We start from the raw sequence: 17,811 nt of genomic DNA, 5'->3' as shown, positions 1-17,811 counted from the left end.
CCGCTCTAGTTAGACTTTGGAGCGTGCGAGCTTGTGGCAGAGTGAGGTAGCGGTAGCGCCAAGCCGCCCTGGTGATTATTCCGTCATACGTCCACTGGTCCTTAGCCTAGTTGTGCCTAATAATAATAAGCCGAGCGGGCCCATCCATCAGTCCCAGGCAGTGAGATACGTGCTAGCCCCTGTTGCTTGTCAATCAATCAGCAGCACCCTGGACTCGACAATGTCGAGCCTCATTTGCTTAACCAGTATTGGGACTGTCTATCAGAAGCCAAACAAACCATGTGAAAACCATCAGTGCATCCTCGTCTTATTTTGTTTTTACTTTCATATTTGGCCTGCTCGAGCCAAGGCGATCTGCATATGAGAACTTCTGACTTGTTTTGTGTGCATGAGACCTCAGTAAGGACACATCAAATGATGCACTGTGCTCTCTCACGTGGCAAACCTGAGCACACGACCAAGACACGCTGGTTTTGGGTCTACCTACCTACATATATCAGGTATTGAAGCAAAAAGTAAGAACTGTATTTGGCCGCAGTAGCAGCTTTGGTCGTCTTGGAGCAGAAATTGTTCAGTCATCACACTGGCATTCCTTGCCCTACTGTGAAGAGCCATTGGATTCAGAACTTGGGAAATCTCATTTCACACTCCAAAAAGGGTATTGGGAAGAAATTCTCTTAGGTATTTGAAGAGCAAAAACAAATCAACACCAGGCAGAGCAAGGCAAGGTAAATGCGCCCTTGCGTTCCAACGTGACCGCACAGGAAATGACTCTGGCCCCTATTCCTGAACTCCTTGTGGTGACAATGTACATCCTATGCAAGTCTCGAAACGCCTCTCTCATAATGGAATATAAATCACGGATCGTCAAACTGCGTATTTGTAGTGACGAACGGCAACTGATCCCCCTCCCGAACCCCGTATAATGTATGTCTGATGGTCGATAAATTGCGCTGGACCGGAGCAAAGCCAGGGGTCCGACCCCTCCGCAACGAGGTACTCGCACCAGAGCTCTACATGCCTTGGGGCATCATCCCTCCCATACCTTGCATGGCCGCCTGCTGCTGCTGTTGCTGCTGCTGCTGGATCATCTGGTGCTGGGCTCGCCTCTGAGCAATGACCTGCTGGATCATGTTCTTTGCTTGGGCCATGCATTGCATTCGCAGAGCCTCCATCTCTTGTTGTGGAATGTTCTCCTGGTTGCCGCCGTACCGGGCCACAAGACTTGGCAGGTTCTGCCTATAGAGCCGTGCTGACTGCTGTTGGATCTGCGAGGCGACCATCGGATTGAGCCCCTGCTGCTGGTTCATCTGCTGTTGCTGCTGCTGCTGCTGCTGCTGCTGCTGCTGCTGCTGCTGCTGCTGCTGCTGCTGCTGGTGGTGCGCAATCTGCTGCTGCATTGCAGCCATCTGTTGCGGCGTCAGGTTCATGCTGTTCATACCTTGCCCTGCCATCATCTGCTGGCCGCCCATCATTTGCCGCTGCATGTTGTTCTGCATTTGTTGCTGCTGCATGTTGCTGAGTGCTTGGCTGTGCATTTGTTGCATCTGCTGCATCATGGCTTGCTGGGCCTGGGGGTTGTTGCGCATGAGCATTTGCTGCTGCATCATTGCACGTTGCTGCGCCAGCTGCTGAGGTGTTTGCGCTCCATTCATCATGTTATTTTGCATGGCAGCGAGGCGTTGTTGTTGCTGGATGCGTTGTTGTTGTTGCACTGCAGCAACCTGAGCAGCATTTGCCATCTGCGGTGTTCCCATCCCAATGGGCATCCCTTGGTTCATTAGCATGGCCTGCGAGACCTGCTGAGGGGTCATCATACCCGGTGGAGGGCTAGCTTGGCTCATACGCGGTGTTTGAACCATCTGTTGAGGTCGGCTGATGGGCGTGGCATGCGGCATATTCGGCGTAGCGTTCGGCATGCGTGGCGTTCCCGAAGGATGACTCTGCTGACTCCCCCGACCTGACATGCTAACAGACATAGGGACAGCCATAGGCGGATGGTTTTGGACCACAGATGAGGGCCTGGGCGGACTTGTACCCATGTTGGACCCAGATGTTTGCATCGATACACCACCAACCATGGGCGAAGACATGTTTTGTGGTGTATTTTGCCGTACCACCGGCGATGAAACCGTAGGTTGAGAAACCTGTTGATGGAATCTGGCCTGAGCTTGTGCTGCCATGGCATTCGGCACGTGTACAGGTGTATTCTGTCCATTTTGCTGGACTTGAGCTTGGGCCTGTGCCTGTGCTTGGGCCTGTGCAGCCTGTGCCTGTGCCTGGGCCTGGGCAGCTTGAGCTTGAGCTTGAGCTTGAGCTTGCGCCTGGGCCTGAGCCTGGGCCTGGGCTTGTGCCTGGGCTTGAGCTTGTTGAGCTTGGGCCTTCCGCTGCGCCTCTTGTCTGATCTGTTGATCTCGAGCCGCTTGCTGCCTGCGTAACCTTTCCTGCTCCTCGCGCTGCTGTTGCTGTTGTTGCTGTTGCTGCTGGGCGAGTAAAGCGGCTTGCTCTTGGGCGGCTTGCTGAGCTTGTTGCTTCTGCTGCGCCAGGCGCCGCTCGTTCTCCAACTGCTTGATCCTTTCCTGCTCTTTCTTCTCCGCGTGCTCTCTCTTAATTTCGGCAATGACTTTGAACCTTTCAAATCTCGGTTCGAAGCTTGTGCCGCCACCTTGGGCATCTGCATCAGCACCACCTGAACCGCCGTGAGCGCCCGACACCTTGGACGAAAGGCGTTCGTCCAAGGTGAGCATGTACCGCTCCAGGTCGGCCGCCAACGCTTCATCTGCAGCCATCTCAGCAACAGTGCGCTTCCGCGTTTTGGGTTGAGGTGGCTTGTGCGAGTGATCAGGATGTGCTTGCTCTTCTAGCTTTCGGATAGTCGCTTCAACGGTCCGAGCTGGTTCCAGGTCCAGAGGTGCAACGGTAGATAACAGAATCTGCGATTCAACAGCATATATGTTGGATCTGTCTAGCTCCATTCGCTCCCTTTTCTGCTTTTTATTGGGCGGCCCCATTGAAGAGGCTGTTGGGGTTGGTGGAACGGCGGTGACCGGTGTAGGCGGGGGAAGTATAGATGATCCGTCATTTGATCCTCTCGGCGTCGATGCTTTGATAGCAAGGTCCATTTGAAGACTCTGGGCGGTGGGTTGCAAAACGACCGTGTATATCCTGGGCTTCGGTGGCGCCTTGCTCTTTGGGCCTTCAGGAAGACCGCTTGGAGCAGGCATGTTCTCCTTGTCCGTTTCGTCCGTAGCGTTGTCCTTTTGGTTCGCATCCGTGGCACTATTGCTATCGCCTGTCGCAATATGATCCTTTGGGTACGGAGCCCACGGGGATGGAGTGACGTATGGGTTGTAGTTGTGTATGGAATACGGAAGGGTATTGTCAGATGAGGACGTGGGCCGCGCGATGTCCTTGGTCTGTGCAACGGACTTGTGGTCGTAGACTTGCACAATCAGGCAACCTTCGTAGAAGGGTACACCAGCCTGAGTAAGGTCCGGGAGGAGGTCATGTGGTATAGTCCTGGCCTTGAGGTGCTCGAGGAACAATCCCATCGGGGATTTATAGGGAAACATGCCATCCTGCTGGTCGAAGCGGAAATGGGTTGGATGCATGTGGATTATCAACGACGGGGGCAGACCGGCATACTTTTTGAGTATGTACTTCTCGGTCACGACTATTTTTGTTTGTTAGCAGTGCAACTAGATTTGCGTTGACGACGGCATTGCACGTACCATACGGCCGTGGTTCTACTGCCGGAGGCAGAGATACATCAGCCGCTACGCTGGCTGATCGGAGTCCCGCGCTGTTCCTCGACGCCCTGCCAGCGATAGATCCTGAGGGCTCGCGACGCGGGCCTTTTCCCGGGCGGCTGACGGCATTGTTGGTTCCGCTCGAAGATGTAGGGATAACGGGCGGCTTGATTACTGTAGGCGGCTTCTTCGTGGAGAGAGACGGAGACGGAGACGACGAGCCAGTACCGTTGGTCTGGAGGCTGGGAGGCACAGGCTTCTTTGGCTTGGGAGGAGGGATTGTCGGCGGAGGCACGGCCGTGACTACTGGTGCCATCGTCGCAAGGCACCACCGCCAATATCCAGGAACCTAAACTCAACAGTCTGCGAAGACAATGGACAATTCTGGCTCGCGCGAGCCTCCTAGACTATGGCGCAGGAGATTCGAGGCGGATTGAGCACATCGGTAGCGGTTCTTATGCGTGTGTCGATGCGGCGACCGGGTCGAGTCGCGATAGAGCAGGCGATGGGAGGGCGGTCGAATAAATCGTAACGGAGCGCGTCAGGTGGGGAGTCTGCGCTCTATGAGGAGCCGGAGCTCTGGGCAATCAGATAAAGAAGACGAGCATCACCAGGCGATGATCGCGTCAATGACCTGAGCCCGTGAACGAAGGAATAAAAGAAACTTGATGTTGCTGATGGATGCGCATATCATGGATGATTGTGTGGGGTTGACTCCAGGTCATGGATGGTAGTCAGAATTGAGGTCAGCGCCGGGACAATGTAGCGAACAGGCGTGACAAGCCTGTACCTGATTCGGCCCTCCACGCTAAACAGGTGGTCCAGCCAAGATCCCAGCCTCGTGTGGCTGCCTCCCCCAAAGAATTGCACGTGACCTGAGAATACGAACCTGGAAACGGCTTCGGAACAATGGGAAGGATCACCAATAGCAATTTCACATTGTTGTTGTTGTCGTCATCAATAGGAAAGATGAAATAATTCCGACTATCTACCGTAAAATGTATAGACTGCAAATAGCGACCTATGTTCCGTGCCCGACCGCAGCAAATTTGGTTCATACACAGCATTATTCCTTGCCCTGCACACGCCTCGCCCAGTCGTCGTTAACCCGCATTCCATCCACCACAACCACGCCTCTTCCACGGCCGACCCGTTCCGGCCTCTGCCACCACTTCTCGGGCTGGCCCGGCCGTTCGGCCTCCGATTCACTATCGGCAAGCCCCCCATGTCCACTCTCAGCACCAACCACAAGGACGATATCGTGGCGAAGCCAGGACTGAAGTTGGGTAACAATCGCACCACTGTCACCGGCCAAGGATTCCTGGAGATAGATTATCTCAGGGCTCAGATGGCGAAGGATGTGAGCGTGCCCATTCGGAGTTGTGAATGGCATAACCATGGTCTCTTTCTCGACCAAGGCAAGAGCCTGAGAGTAAACAGCGTTGTATGCCGGGCTGGCAGAAGCATTGTTCCCCCTATTCCTAGTCAGATTTCAGATCATGGGCAGTCCTTGCAGTAATTGACATCGTGACTTACATGGGGTTCTTCACTTCGTCCTTGGGCGATTGGATGTGCTCTGGTCCAATGTTGGAAAAGGAAGAACTGAGGGAGGCAGGTGGAAGATTACCCGTAGCTTCTAACGACGACTCCTTCAGATTCGGAGCGTAGATGAGCACGAATAGCTTGATCTTGGAGAAATCATTGACCCTCGGGATGTGCGACAAGATAGACTAACGATAAAAAATACTGATTAGCCATAGCTGCAGATAGATCAAGGGGTTATATGTGTCGCTTACTGCGTGCTCATGGAATGCATCTTCGTCAATGTCACCACTCTGGCTATCGGCAGAAACAACGACGGCGACAACTTTGCGACGCTGATTTCCGTTCTTCGGAGATGAGGTTGCGGACCGATCCTTCTTCGCATCTGCCTCTTCGGACCATGTCTCGTGGTCAGCATATGCGTTCTTGTCGTCCTCGCGTATCGATGCCAGTGCACTACCAACAGCAGCGCCCACAGCAGCGACTCCAGCGCCAACAGTCCGGCCTGCGCTGTCGAAGAACTGTTGCGGACTCGGGGTCCGTCGCAGTGCGCCAGACATTCTGGATCCCCAGCCGGCAGCAGCATCATGTCCCTGAGCCGTGCCGTATCCCGTCTCGCCCTCCCTCAGTTCGGTGGAGAAGGACGGTGGCGGCTTGATGCTGGCGCTGTCGCCGCCCCGGTTGGTTGCGCCGTACGCGGGGTTATCGCCATAGTCGGCATTCTCGTAGTCCAGATCGTGTTGTATAGGGCCAGCCTCTTCCTCATCGTCATTGCGCTGGCTCCATACCCATGCCGCAAGCCCTACGGTAGCAACCGTAACCGTGACCGCCAAAGGTACCCAGTGAGTCCAGACCCCTCTTCGACGGGACGAGCCTCGATGATCGTATGGCGACGACATTATGTTGATGCGCTCATCGCACCTCGTGGCGCTCGAATCTCGTTGCCGGACGCAAGAATGCGATTCACAGTGTTCCCGTATTCAGCGGTCGATTGGGAGGAAGCGATGGAGAGGAGTGTGAACTGAGTGGCTGGAAACTTGGGAGACACCAGCGCACACAGAAGCCTGAACTTCTCTACCCTCCTCGGTGGCTGGGTTTGTTGATGCTCACCGAGCTAGGGCGACCAGGGTCGGCCAGCTGAGACGATCCCGAGGTTGCGACAGGCGTTCCTGGTTGGCCGGCCAAAGCGACTCCTAGGCCGAATTCAGTGGAGGGCCACTATTCTCGAGTGCCCGCGGTAGGAGCATATCTTCACGTGCATGCCCCACCCCCGCGCAACAAAGGTCATCGATAAGGCCTTAGATAATCAAAATTTCCGATACAATCACTGAGAGCTGGTGTGGAAAGCTTGAGTGTGGTGACTCAAATGCACGAGTGAAAAAGGAGAGGACAAACCAACGGCATTGGCAGCAGCACTTCTGTCCCGGCTCAAGGAAAGACTACCCAGAGCTGGCAAGCTTTGGGATCTCAGACCACTGGCCGGTTGACACTGCATTTCACTGTCCTCCCACCCTCATCCGCCAAGAGTCGCATTCAAGATGCCCCACGCTGTGTCTGTAGCCTCGCCAGGGCTGCAGGCTCTCATTCTCTGCGGCCCTGGGTCATCCTTCCCGACCTTTACGGCGAATCCAGACGAGAATCCAAAGGCCCTGCTTCCTATTGCCAACCGGCCTATGGTCTGGTACCCTCTCGACTTCTGCTATAGAACAGGCATCACAGGTGAGTGCCGTCATCGGTCTTGTTCAAGGACTGCTAGACTCATCTTCGTAGATGAGTCTCAACCTTGGCATTTCTGGAAATTGTGTTCCGATGGCTAATTTTATGATTCAGATATCACTCTCATTTGCCCCCCATCGGCCGCGGAAGCTATCACCGCAGCGTTGAAAACTAACCCATTCCTCACCGGGCTCCCTCTCCCAAGCCCTACTTTGTTGGCACCTAAAGACCTGGACCAGAATACCGGAACAGCAGAAATCTTGCGGCTGCCAGAAGTCCGGAATGCTGTGACCTCGGACTTCATTGTCCTACCATGCGATATTGTCTGTGAGCTCGCGGGCGACAAGCTGCTCCAGGCCTGGATGGTCAAGTCGGAAACTCTTGACGACTTGTTCGGAGACAAGCGCTCCAAGAGCACCTCTCACAGTGGTGGAATGGGCCTGTGGTATGAAACCAAGACTGCCACGCCCATCAAAGGAGAAGAGACCGATTTCATCATCACCACACCATTACCCGCGTCTCCCGTCCTGCCGCCGAAGGGCTCGATCCTGGGCAATCTGTCCAAACTTGTCTACTCTCTACCATCAGACTCGCTCAATGACTTGACAGAGGCAAGAAGCGGGTTTCCTTTGAGACATGGGCTTATTCGCAGCCATCCTAACGTCCGCATGCGGACAACACACCGGGACGCGCACATATACATCCTTCCCCATTGGGTCATGGACTTCATACAGGAGAATGAGGCTATCGAGAGCATTGGAGAGGATGTCATTGGCTGGTGGGCGAAGGCTGGCTGGCAAGTCGGTCTGCCAGAAAAACTGGGCATGGATAGGATATTTTCATCTGGCGACGAAGAGGACGACCGGGCTCACGGCCACATATCCTCTTCACCGATCAGATCCAACCCAGATGAGTCGATTCCCAAGACATCGACACAGACAAGAAATCCACAGATCGTTGCCGACGACAAGAAGACGCAGCCGAAGCCGTCATCGCAAGAACTCATGCCGCCATTCTTGGCCTACATTCACCCCAGCGACCCTTCAGCACCTCTAGTGCGCCGCGTCGATACTGCTTCTAGTCTATTGGCAACATCTTTGCTGCTGGCCAAGCTGCCTTCGATTGAAGAAGCCGGCCCCGAAGGCGCTTCGCCCTTTGCTCATGCCCGGAAGGTGGCATACCCTGAAGGCGTCAAGTCTAGGACCACGATCACGAAGCAGGATAGTCTGCTGGCCGAGAATGTCACAGTGGATGAGAAATCAGCCATCAAAGAGTCTGTCATTGGTGCCAATTGCCAGATCCAGGAAGGCGCCAAGTTGTCACAATGTGTCCTGATGGAGGGTGTGGTCGTTGGCAAGGGTTGCAAGCTGACAAGGTGCATACTGGGCAAGAGGAGTGAGATTGGTGAAGGGTCTACTTTGACAGACTGCGAGGTACAAGAGAATCTGCTTGTTGAGCCGAAAAGTGAGTCTCGAGATTACCACATGACATAAAAGAGTGAGGCACTGACTATCATGCACAGCCGAGGCAAAAGACGACAAATTGATGAGTAGCGAGGGTCTTGAGGCCACCGAGGAGGAGATGCAAGCAGCAGAGCAGGACTATGAGATGGACGACGATACAGAGGCTGCATTCTAGAACCTACCTGAGATGCGAACGTCCCTATTCGTTGATTTCGGCAAGAGCATGTTCTCTCGGACAACACATCATCAAGGTTCATAACGTTATTGACACACGTCACCCATTTTGGCATTGTTGCGTGTCCTCGGGATCTACGAAATCTTGCTCACGTTGAGTTAGTCCATCAGAGGTGTGATTGTTACATGGTGAATCCTTTGTGTTGCGTATCCGAGATTCCTTCTTTCGCTTGCCGGGAGTTGCCAGTTGTGAAGGGTACGAGTGGACACCACGGACAAGCATGCTACTTTGTTGGTCTGGCACTTCGGCGTTCAGAGTCTATTACACCTTGGTCAGCCAGGATGTCAGGTACTGGGAAGTTCCGTCGATGCGGTTGTGTTCCTGAGGGGATCTGCAACTGTCCCCTTGCATTGCCTCATACTTGATATCCTGGCTACCAACGCGAAACGCGAACGGCCCGATAACTTGAATTGTCTCAATGAGGAGATCAACAGATCTATTCAAGCACTACCTGTTTGCTCTTTACCGCATGGAGAGACAAAGCTCCCCGCAACATCCTCTTTTGATACTCTGCAGCTGCCACATGCGTCACCTAGTCACACATGAGGAATAGAGATATGCAGGCAGGTCAAAAGAAAAGAGTGTAATTGATTGCGTTAGAGAGGAGGGGGGGCAACTGAAAACGGTGGGGAACTTTAAGAGAGGTATTAAGGAAGAGGAAAAAGAAAAGATAGCAAAGATCATGCATTTGGCTTTGGGAAGCGCAGTCTAAGTCCGCCAAGTCTGCCCACCTTTTCTGAGAACTGATTATGTCGATCCCCCAATGACCAAAAACCGAACCATTCTCACAGCTTTAGTCGGCTATCTCTCATTTTCCAATGCAGGCGATACTCTCCTAGGGTGGAGAGAAACCGAGTCGAGGAACAAATGCGTGATGTGCCTGGGAATAACGTCGTTGCGCGACACGGCGCTCGCTCCGGATAACACTCAACCTCGCACCGAAAGTTGTAACCAACTCGTCCGGAATCGGTAACGTGCTTACACTACACGCAGAATATATTTCAAATGGAAATGTAACTACATGCAGCTATCCATCCACTTGGTAGATCTCACTCAGCAAGGGGCGAACCCTCCTCCCGGCAGGCAATACAACGGTCTGGGGACCGTCAATTGTGATTTCTGGGAGGAGGGAGGGTCTTGGATGAAGGGAAACTAGGTTGAGGACGGATTCAGAGTAATGCAAAAGATAAAGCAACAAAACAGTGCCGGGCAAAAGGTGAAAACAAGTGTTCAAGATATCAGAAGAAAGGCAGATACAAGCACGAAAAACAAGGCACACTTGAACTTTTGTTTAAACTGCCGCGGACCGGTTAAACACGCAATACTCGGCTACCAACACTTGGAGAAGGCCATCCTTGAGGATTGTAAGCGGTTCGTTATCCATGAGGAAGGAGGAGACGAAGGTTTCTGACAGAGTCTATGCAGCTCACGTGTCATTTGTGACCGGAAGGACAAATCAGAGCCCCGGCAGCTTCCTGCAGGCTATGCCAGGTTTCTCCTTGTCGCAGCCTGCCGTGGTAAGCGGACCGGGATCGGACCTCGACAGAGCGTCGAGGCCTCGAGGCCAGCATTCCATCGCAGCCCTGGAGATGGTGTTTCCTCCGAGTTCTGTTCCATTCGCGTAAGCTCTGCAGCATCGTACGTTTTGCTGAGCGAGCTAGAACAGGCCAAGTTGCGCGTCTGGAAGGCGAGTCCCGAGGAAAACTGTGATGCCACAGCCGATGCCACGATCTGAAAGGTGAAGCCATAATAGCGGCATGTAAGTTGACCGAAAGGGAAGCCCCAGCAGCCAGGAGGTAGCACCTGTTGGGGGAGAGACCGAGGCGAGGTCCACGATGGAGCACGCCTTGAAGAAAGCTTCCTGCAAGGCGACGAGTATGGGCCCATAGGAGAGTAGGTAATCTTCATCTTACTGTCGACCGGGGCCAGGAGGTTAGTGCTTGATGCATCACCCCCTCCAGGCACAGGGGGTTCGTAGTCGGCAGCAGAGGAGGGGCCGCGCAGGCTCTAGCAAACCTTGGGAACAGGCGAGCCAGGGGGTCGAATTCCCTCTTTGGGCATCGCAAGGTTGAAGAAGGCGCCAGGAACATCAGACATGGGTGCAGCTTTGACAGCTCCGATGCACAGGGGAGGATCCCAGGACCGGAGGCTGTCAGTGGCCTGGCTCGCCTGTCTCGCCTGTGTCTTGGGAGTGAGGTGAAGCCGGACCCGACCGCAGAGCGGGCCCCTCCGCTATTCCAGGAACCGGACCAAGCTTGACCCAAGCGTGGGCGGGGTTGGAAGCTCTTCCTCTGGGCTGGGCGCTCTCTCCCCAATTGCACGATCGGCGATCATCGCGGGTTCACTGTCTCTCTCAGCTTAGACATGCCCGCTCTAGTCGTATATGAGCTATCAGAAGCGGAGAAAGGGCCTATGCAGCCATCTACTAGACCCGACAAAGGGTCGAGGGTTCGTAAAAATTTCCGAGTTGTCAGATGCCATTGTCAAAAGGCGAGGGGTCATGGCTGCCAAGTGATCTTCGCCATGGGTTCCCGCTCGGGAGCGGCACAGACAAAGCGGGCGCCTTGACGCTGCTCTGATCATGTTCTGATGCGCATGCAGCTTTTCTGACAATCCCATCCCGTCTCCCCGCTCCGTTATCTTCGGGTCTTATCGCCAAGTAGCCCCAAGCTCTCTATCCGCGATGCGCCCTCCAAGCCTCCAGAGTCCGGATTGACTGCTCCTTTTCCTTTGGGTAACTAGACAAGCCATGTCACGATCGATCGGCACGTGGATTGGAGAATGGAGACAATTGACAAGAACGGCGCCCGTCTCTGCGGAGCTGCTCACCACTGCTGGGGCGCAAAACGCCAAACGGTGTGATCTAGGCCTCGCCAGATGCCAGGTACTGGCAGCGTCGGAGCAAGCCCGTGGCCTCGACTCGAAGGCGACAGCCCTCCCCGGTGCTCCCGGGAAAGCCAAGTGCATGCAAAGGACCTTTTGCGGCGGAGGCGGTTTGCTAGGACAACAACCTGCCCAAGAGGCAAACTTGCGTTGAGTAAACCAGGACCAGGGGGGCAAAGCAAGTTGGATTTTAGCTGCATAAACGAAGCAGGTACCAAGACGAGCCGGCCAGACCCCGCCAGAGGACTTGATCTTCTATTTGTGGCATAGCGGATGCCCTACTGCATGGGTGGTTGGGAGCTTGGGAAGCAAACCTCGCATATCTGAAATGAGCCAAACCCCCTTCGAGTCAGAAACGATACTCAAAGAAGGCGTGCGTCTGCCTACGGAGCACAGGCCGTCCCAGGGAGCCAGCCTTGTTGGTCTACTGCACCACGGCGGAGAACACGTCAGCGGCGGAAACGCATGGCTCGAAACAACGCAATGGCGCACGCAAGTGTCGGCGATAGTGAAGTCAGTAGTGAGGCCAGAGGGAGAGCTGGTCGACGTTAGACGAGCAGATCGAAAGAGGAGAGCGGAGAGAGGAGAGCACGGCAGCAAGCCTCTCACTCTTACTACGAAGTACTCCGTCCACGGCTCAAAGCCACTCCGGCCGTCTCTTTTAGGAGACGCCTCCGTCGTTGGGGAAGACCCAGCAACAGAAAACGCTCTCGCAGGTCCTCTATGTTTTAGTATCGTCGTGCAAAGAACGAGCCGTGCTTTAGAGTTGCACATGGATTGTCAGCCACCGAGCAAACCGCAATCCCCATCTGCGAATAGCAGCCAGTGCTTGGGTTCCCCATAGTTTGGCCGACATGGGCAAGTGATCTGCAATCAGATCAGGTCAGGTCAGGCACCTGTCAGAAAGGCCACCAGGGTCCTTTTCCCTCTTCCCAGGGTCGATCGGCTTTCAGGGTCAGGGTCGGCTCCAGGGTCGCAATCAGGGTCGAATACGTTCCTTGTTCCCTGTGTGCTCGATCGCCTTTTGGATCGGATTCCACCAGCCGGCCGAGTGGGTGCCCAGAGAGCAGAGGGCAGGACTAAGGTGCAAGAACGAAGGGCGGTTCAGGAACAGGACTGATCCCGGTTAAGGTTAAGGCCCCATGTCCGATGCCGACCAAAGTCCCCACTGATCGCAGCCAAGGATCCGTGAACAAGCCGTGCGAGCCTGGGAAGAGAGGCCTTGGGAACAAGTGGGAGTGTGCTGGGCAAGCTGGGATTGCGGCTCGAGGCCTGGAGCTTCTCCCCTGTAGGCCACCCTGGCCCTGGCTCTGTCAGACTCGCCAGAGCTCCACAGAGGGCGGCAAAGCGGCGATGTTAGCTGGCTTGGCTCCGCAGATCCAAGCTGCTAGCCAGGTGCACCAGGGGCTGAACGGACAAGCCGGCTTGGGACTAACAAGGCATTGTCCACCCCTCTGGTGGCCTTCCTTGACTGCAGCAGGCTCTGCTTGTACGTACAGCAAGTAGGTACCTACAAGAGGTCCCTCTTGTGGTGGGCTCTCTCGATCCTAGGTGGGGATGATGCTACTTTAGCATGACGAGATAGCCTCCTCCACAGAGCGGCGCGCGCCCCCTTCGCTGACGGGTAGTACCGCACGTCCAGGCTGGCTGGCCACCTATGGGCAAGTACTTTCCGTTGTGTCATTTCCCTCATTTCTCTCACCTCGCCTCACCTCACCTTGTGCCCTCCTGGGCATGCCACTACTGCCAACGCTTATGTACGGCCTTATGCGCGCACTTAACTGGTTCATTTGGCTGCTGTGTTGGATGGGTGTCTCTCTCTCTCTTTCTCTTGTCTCTTGGGGTCATGATCAGATGGGACCTTTGCAGTAGAGAAGTGTGTTTAGGGCGTTGTTTGCTAAACTGGTGCTGGAAATGATGAGCCGTCGTTGCAAGGTGACTGACACCACCACCAGCACCAAGACGACTTACACGCACACATGCACACCCACAAACAAGGAAAAAGAAACCAGCCAACCACACGAATGAGTGCTGATGCAATGGCCTATCTATCCATCCATCCATCCATCCTACCCATCCATCCATCTAATGCGGGCAAGATACGTCTCTCGCCTATCTCATCCCACCACCATCAACCAGCACCCAGCCAGACCACACCACCACCACCACCACCACCAGTCTCTCCAAGTATCTCTCCACCTCTGCCGTCTCCAACCAACCTCGAGATCCAACATCACATCACAATCCCCCAAATCCCACCTTCCTCCACATTTGCTCCCACCTTTTCCCACCAGCCGAATGTGTCTCAACTAGGACCATTTGCGGCATTGACAAGCTCACCCAAGGCTCTGTGGTCTTTTCTTTTTCCTCTCTCTCTCGCCTGTGCCAGATCCACTCACTTGCATCGTACGCACCATCGTCACTCTACGACGCTGGATCCTGTGTCTCTGACCAACCACCCCCCCCTCTTCTCACTTCTGAATGTGTGCCCATGTGTCTCTCTCTCCTCATCTAACCGTCTCCCTTCTCCAGTAATCTCAGCTTGACTATTGCCATTTTATGGACCACGAGGGCCTTTTGCTGACCCTCCGCTCCATGATGCTAGCTGCAACCTCCACCAGCATATGGGAACAAGAGGATACCTTGGCTTTCTCTGCAGCTGACATCAGTCCTGGCTGTCGGTTGCAACGCCGGGATCCCAAGCTAGGTATCCTGTTCCTGGATGTTTCCGAGATCTGGGCCTAGTGAGAGACTGCAAACACCGCCGGCTCCCCTCCTCGTCGGGTACTCGCCTCCTTCCGTCTGCTTTAGATTATGGTGTCTCTAATTCAATTCGACCATTACTGTCTCAGTCACTCGCTCTCTGGGCTGCTTGCCAAGCCGTGCATCATCTGGACCAGGAGGGGCCCTCTGACTGACGACAGTGCCCATTCCTCGGGGTGTGGCCTGCCATTCCAGATTCGGCACTCTGGATCTAAAGTGCTCTAGCAGTGGCGAGAGTCTGTGTTCATGATGGCGATCACTCCGGTGTGCTTTTGCTTTTTGCCGTCAGAGGTTCATGCAAGTCATTTGCTAAGCCAAACAGAGATGCCAAATCGTGACGTCCTATGTCTTCACAAGGTCTCATCATCCTGGTACAAGCTGCAGGAACAGGCCAGGGTACCACATCTTAGCCTCACGTCCGATCTCTGGCTTGCTTGCAGGGTTACCATCCTGGCCTCCTAGGTTGTTGGTCTCCTCCCCCGCATGGACTAGTTTGTCAACCCTGGTGATGGGAAGGGCAGACAAGGAGACCCGCCTGCGGGCTCTTGGTGGCATCCTCATGGTGCCGCTTGCTGTGGACTGCAGCTTGCCCTGCTGGTGTGGGCGGAGCCTCGGGCTCTACATCAGTCTGGCCAGGAGGTTTCCCTAGCAGCAGCTCCTCATAAAACACAGCTTCATGCAAAGCAATAGTAAGGTGGGCACCAACGTACCCATCCTGCCCTTGGGTGGCCCAACTCGGCTCGCTGCTTCGTATCTCTCGTCCTGACTAGGGCCGCCGGCGCCTTTTTGGGATCGGAGGGGTGGGTGCCACACCTATGCATCGACTAACCACCTCCGCGTCGCGCTTCGCATTCCTCACGGCGGCTCTTCTCACTGCCCTGTAGCCCTTTATATTGGCCACACTATCTCTATCTAGACATATATATGCCCATCTTGGTCTAAGGGAGTCACCATTCTTCTGTCGATATCTCGATCTCTCCTGTATAACTAGTCCTCGACTTCCTCCTTGAATTGAAAGCCGAAGAATTCCAATTCCTCACGAACCTCCTTCACTCAACCCCTTTGGCCCAAGGTTCATTCATCGTCAAGCATCATCATCATCATCATCCACTCCCTACTACCTGCCCTTCATTGCATTCTCTGCTGAACGGGCACTCCACCATCTTCACTACTCACCAACCAAGTTCTTGTCATTCCTTTCACCCCAGTCTAGTCATGGCTATGGATTTGAAGCTCGAGATCGACGACAGGTTCAGCCTCGGTGCTCCCCAGTCCTTCTCATGCCCTTCAACAAGCAGCAGCTTCTCATCTGCCTCGTCCTCCTACGACCCTTTCACGCCTACCTCGGGCCGTTCGTCTCCTACTCGACGCCCCTCGGTCGACTTTGAGTCGTCTTTCTACTCTGACCCGGCCGGATTCGATATGACTCCTCCCTCATCAGCTGTGTCTAGCTATTTCCCCATTCACCACCACATGAAGAACGACATGGAGCCCGACTTCCTGCCCAACGGCATGCCAGTCACTCCTAGCCGGTACGGAAGCAATATGCTCGATGCCACTCTTGCTTCCCACAGCTGGCATGGTCCCCTCACCCCTACCCACAGCATGGACATGTACTCCTTTGCCGAGTCCATGGGCTCCTCTCCCTTCATGGTTCCCACGCCAGCTCACTCTATCTACAATGGCAACTCCTGCGATGTCCCAACTCTCTGGTCCATGGGCATGGACAGCCCAGTCACCTTTGAGAACCACCCGTCTCCGCTCAAGTCTATGAGGGACGACGGCAGCCCCTTCGCTTTCAACCGCCCGCGGAGGAGACTGTTTATGGAGGATGCCCAGCAGAAGTCGAACGTCCTGCAAAGAGTGCAGCAGGCCGCCCACATGCCCCTCAGGTCGTCGGGCAAGCGGGACCGCACCGGTGCAGTCGTCTCCTCTGGTCACAACGGCGTCTCAGTCCAGAGGATCGCCGCTGGTGCTTTCAAGTGCGACGTTCCCGGCTGCAGCTCCAAGCCCTTCAAGAGGATGGAACACCTCAAGAGGCACATTGATACGTAAGTGGTACAGAAACAAAACCATGCAATAAATTCACGTACTAACATGAGCAACAGCACCCACAAGAACAAGAAGAACTTCCCTTGCAAGTACTGCTCGCACAAGTTCAACCGCCAGGACAACTGGCGCCAGCACCTGAAGCTTCACACCGAGAAGAGGGGCCGCAACTCAAGGACCACCTACCACCCCGATGCTCTGCAAGATCTCGAGGACGAGCAGAAGCGTATCAAGCAGCGCCGCCCCACCAACAAGGAGAAGGATGACGACGAGATCTGCAGCGAGCTATGAGGCTCCCTTTCCCTTGTGTCAACAACAGCATCTACGAATCCGATTCACGGCGAAACACGGCGCTTATGTATTTGAATGATTTTACGCGAGGCACCTTTGGAAACCTCATAATATTTGACCCTGATGAGGCTCCGAGGACTTGTTTTACGACCCGGACGACACACGCTCACGGCCGAAGTTTGGCGGCAACCATCATGATTTTCACACCATAATCTTTCAGCATATAGCATATCTTTCCGTCCACTGCTTGGGAGGATCTTCATTCTGTCTATTCTTTTTCCTCAGTCATGTACTATTACGCCACAAAAAGGGAGGACCGGATGCGCATGGAATCATTTTTTTTTCTGCCTTTTTTGATATCATCATTGGTTTGGTCCTGAGACGACCTTGGGAGTCAGTCTATTCGGCATGATCAGCATTGTACATTTTTGGAGCATTGTACCCATATGTCATCATTACTTAGATAGCAAAAATGTGGACGTTTTCACAAACGCAAATCATGGCAGTCTCTTTGAGTTTCTGTGACATACGCAAGCAAGCGAGGTCCCGACCCAACCGACTTAGTCTGCCTTCACTAATGTGGTCATGGCCAAAAAGAGTAATTGGTGATTGTGAGTTATCACATTTTCTCTCGAGAGACGTTCCCCGCCTTCAGCCGGCATCTCACCACTCTGCTGTCCCGCCGTGGGTATTTTCTTTTCCTTCGCGCATTTTCTTTTTTTTCGGTTACGTCTAACTTTCACCTATCTTCCCGAGTTCGTCTTGAATCAGACTGATCCAGTTCCAGAACCCACGTCTTCCTCCCCGTCTCTCGGGCCACGGGCAGAACGAGACTGCAAAAGGTTTTCTCTTTCGCTCTGATACTCGGCCAGCATACCTAGAGATGTCTTAGACCCCGGGCTGGTACACCCTCTGACGCGTAGTGCGAGACAAGCAGCAGGCCTAGTCCGACAGTTTGGCGCCACATGCCAGTTGCTTTTTCCTTGTCTTTGTCTTTCCTCTCTCTCTCTCGCTCGCTCTCTCTCACCCGTAGCGTTCTGCCCCCGCCGGGCCTTGCCAGATGTAGATAGGGCAGAGGGACGCGGGCCCAGCAGGGGCCTCCCATGTCTAGCGCGGCCGA

At 54.4% G+C, this 17,811-nt stretch overlaps 4 protein-coding genes across 4 annotated transcripts; 2 read left to right on the top strand and 2 right to left on the bottom strand.

The window, feature by feature from the left end:
• Positions 1–1,013: 1,013 nt before the first annotated feature.
• E0L32_009692 (uncharacterized protein) lies at positions 1,014–4,065 on the bottom strand (the record flags this gene model as incomplete). The annotated part of the gene is made up of 2 exons (XM_031144684.1): positions 1,014–3,673; positions 3,732–4,065. The coding sequence occupies 2 exons, from the start codon at positions 4,063–4,065 to the stop codon at positions 1,014–1,016; spliced, it is 2,994 nt and encodes a 997-aa protein (XP_030990585.1).
• A 750-nt stretch (positions 4,066–4,815) lies between these two features.
• On the bottom strand, positions 4,816–6,190 carry E0L32_009691 (uncharacterized protein; the record flags this gene model as incomplete). Its single annotated transcript, XM_031144683.1, has 3 exons — positions 4,816–5,224; positions 5,286–5,479; positions 5,546–6,190. 3 exons carry the CDS (start codon positions 6,188–6,190, stop codon positions 4,816–4,818), a joined length of 1,248 nt encoding a protein of 415 aa, XP_030990584.1.
• A 639-nt stretch (positions 6,191–6,829) lies between these two features.
• E0L32_009690 (uncharacterized protein) lies at positions 6,830–8,645 on the top strand (the record flags this gene model as incomplete). The annotated part of the gene is made up of 3 exons (XM_031144682.1): positions 6,830–7,010; positions 7,122–8,471; positions 8,530–8,645. 3 exons carry the CDS (start codon positions 6,830–6,832, stop codon positions 8,643–8,645), a joined length of 1,647 nt encoding a protein of 548 aa, XP_030990583.1.
• A 6,921-nt stretch (positions 8,646–15,566) lies between these two features.
• E0L32_009689 (uncharacterized protein) lies at positions 15,567–16,691 on the top strand (the record flags this gene model as incomplete). Its single annotated transcript, XM_031144681.1, has 2 exons — positions 15,567–16,402; positions 16,460–16,691. 2 exons carry the CDS (start codon positions 15,567–15,569, stop codon positions 16,689–16,691), a joined length of 1,068 nt encoding a protein of 355 aa, XP_030990582.1.
• Between the last annotated feature and the right edge of the window lie 1,120 nt (positions 16,692–17,811).

Source organism: Thyridium curvatum, assembly GCF_004353045.1.
Source record: "Thyridium curvatum strain D216 chromosome Unknown NODE_72_length_212992_cov_80.570197, whole genome shotgun sequence".
In the NCBI taxonomy this organism is placed as follows: Eukaryota; Fungi; Ascomycota; class Sordariomycetes; order Thyridiales; family Thyridiaceae; genus Thyridium; species Thyridium curvatum.
The sequence above is the reverse complement of the archived record's forward strand: the minus strand, read 5'-3'. Positions and strand labels throughout refer to the sequence as shown.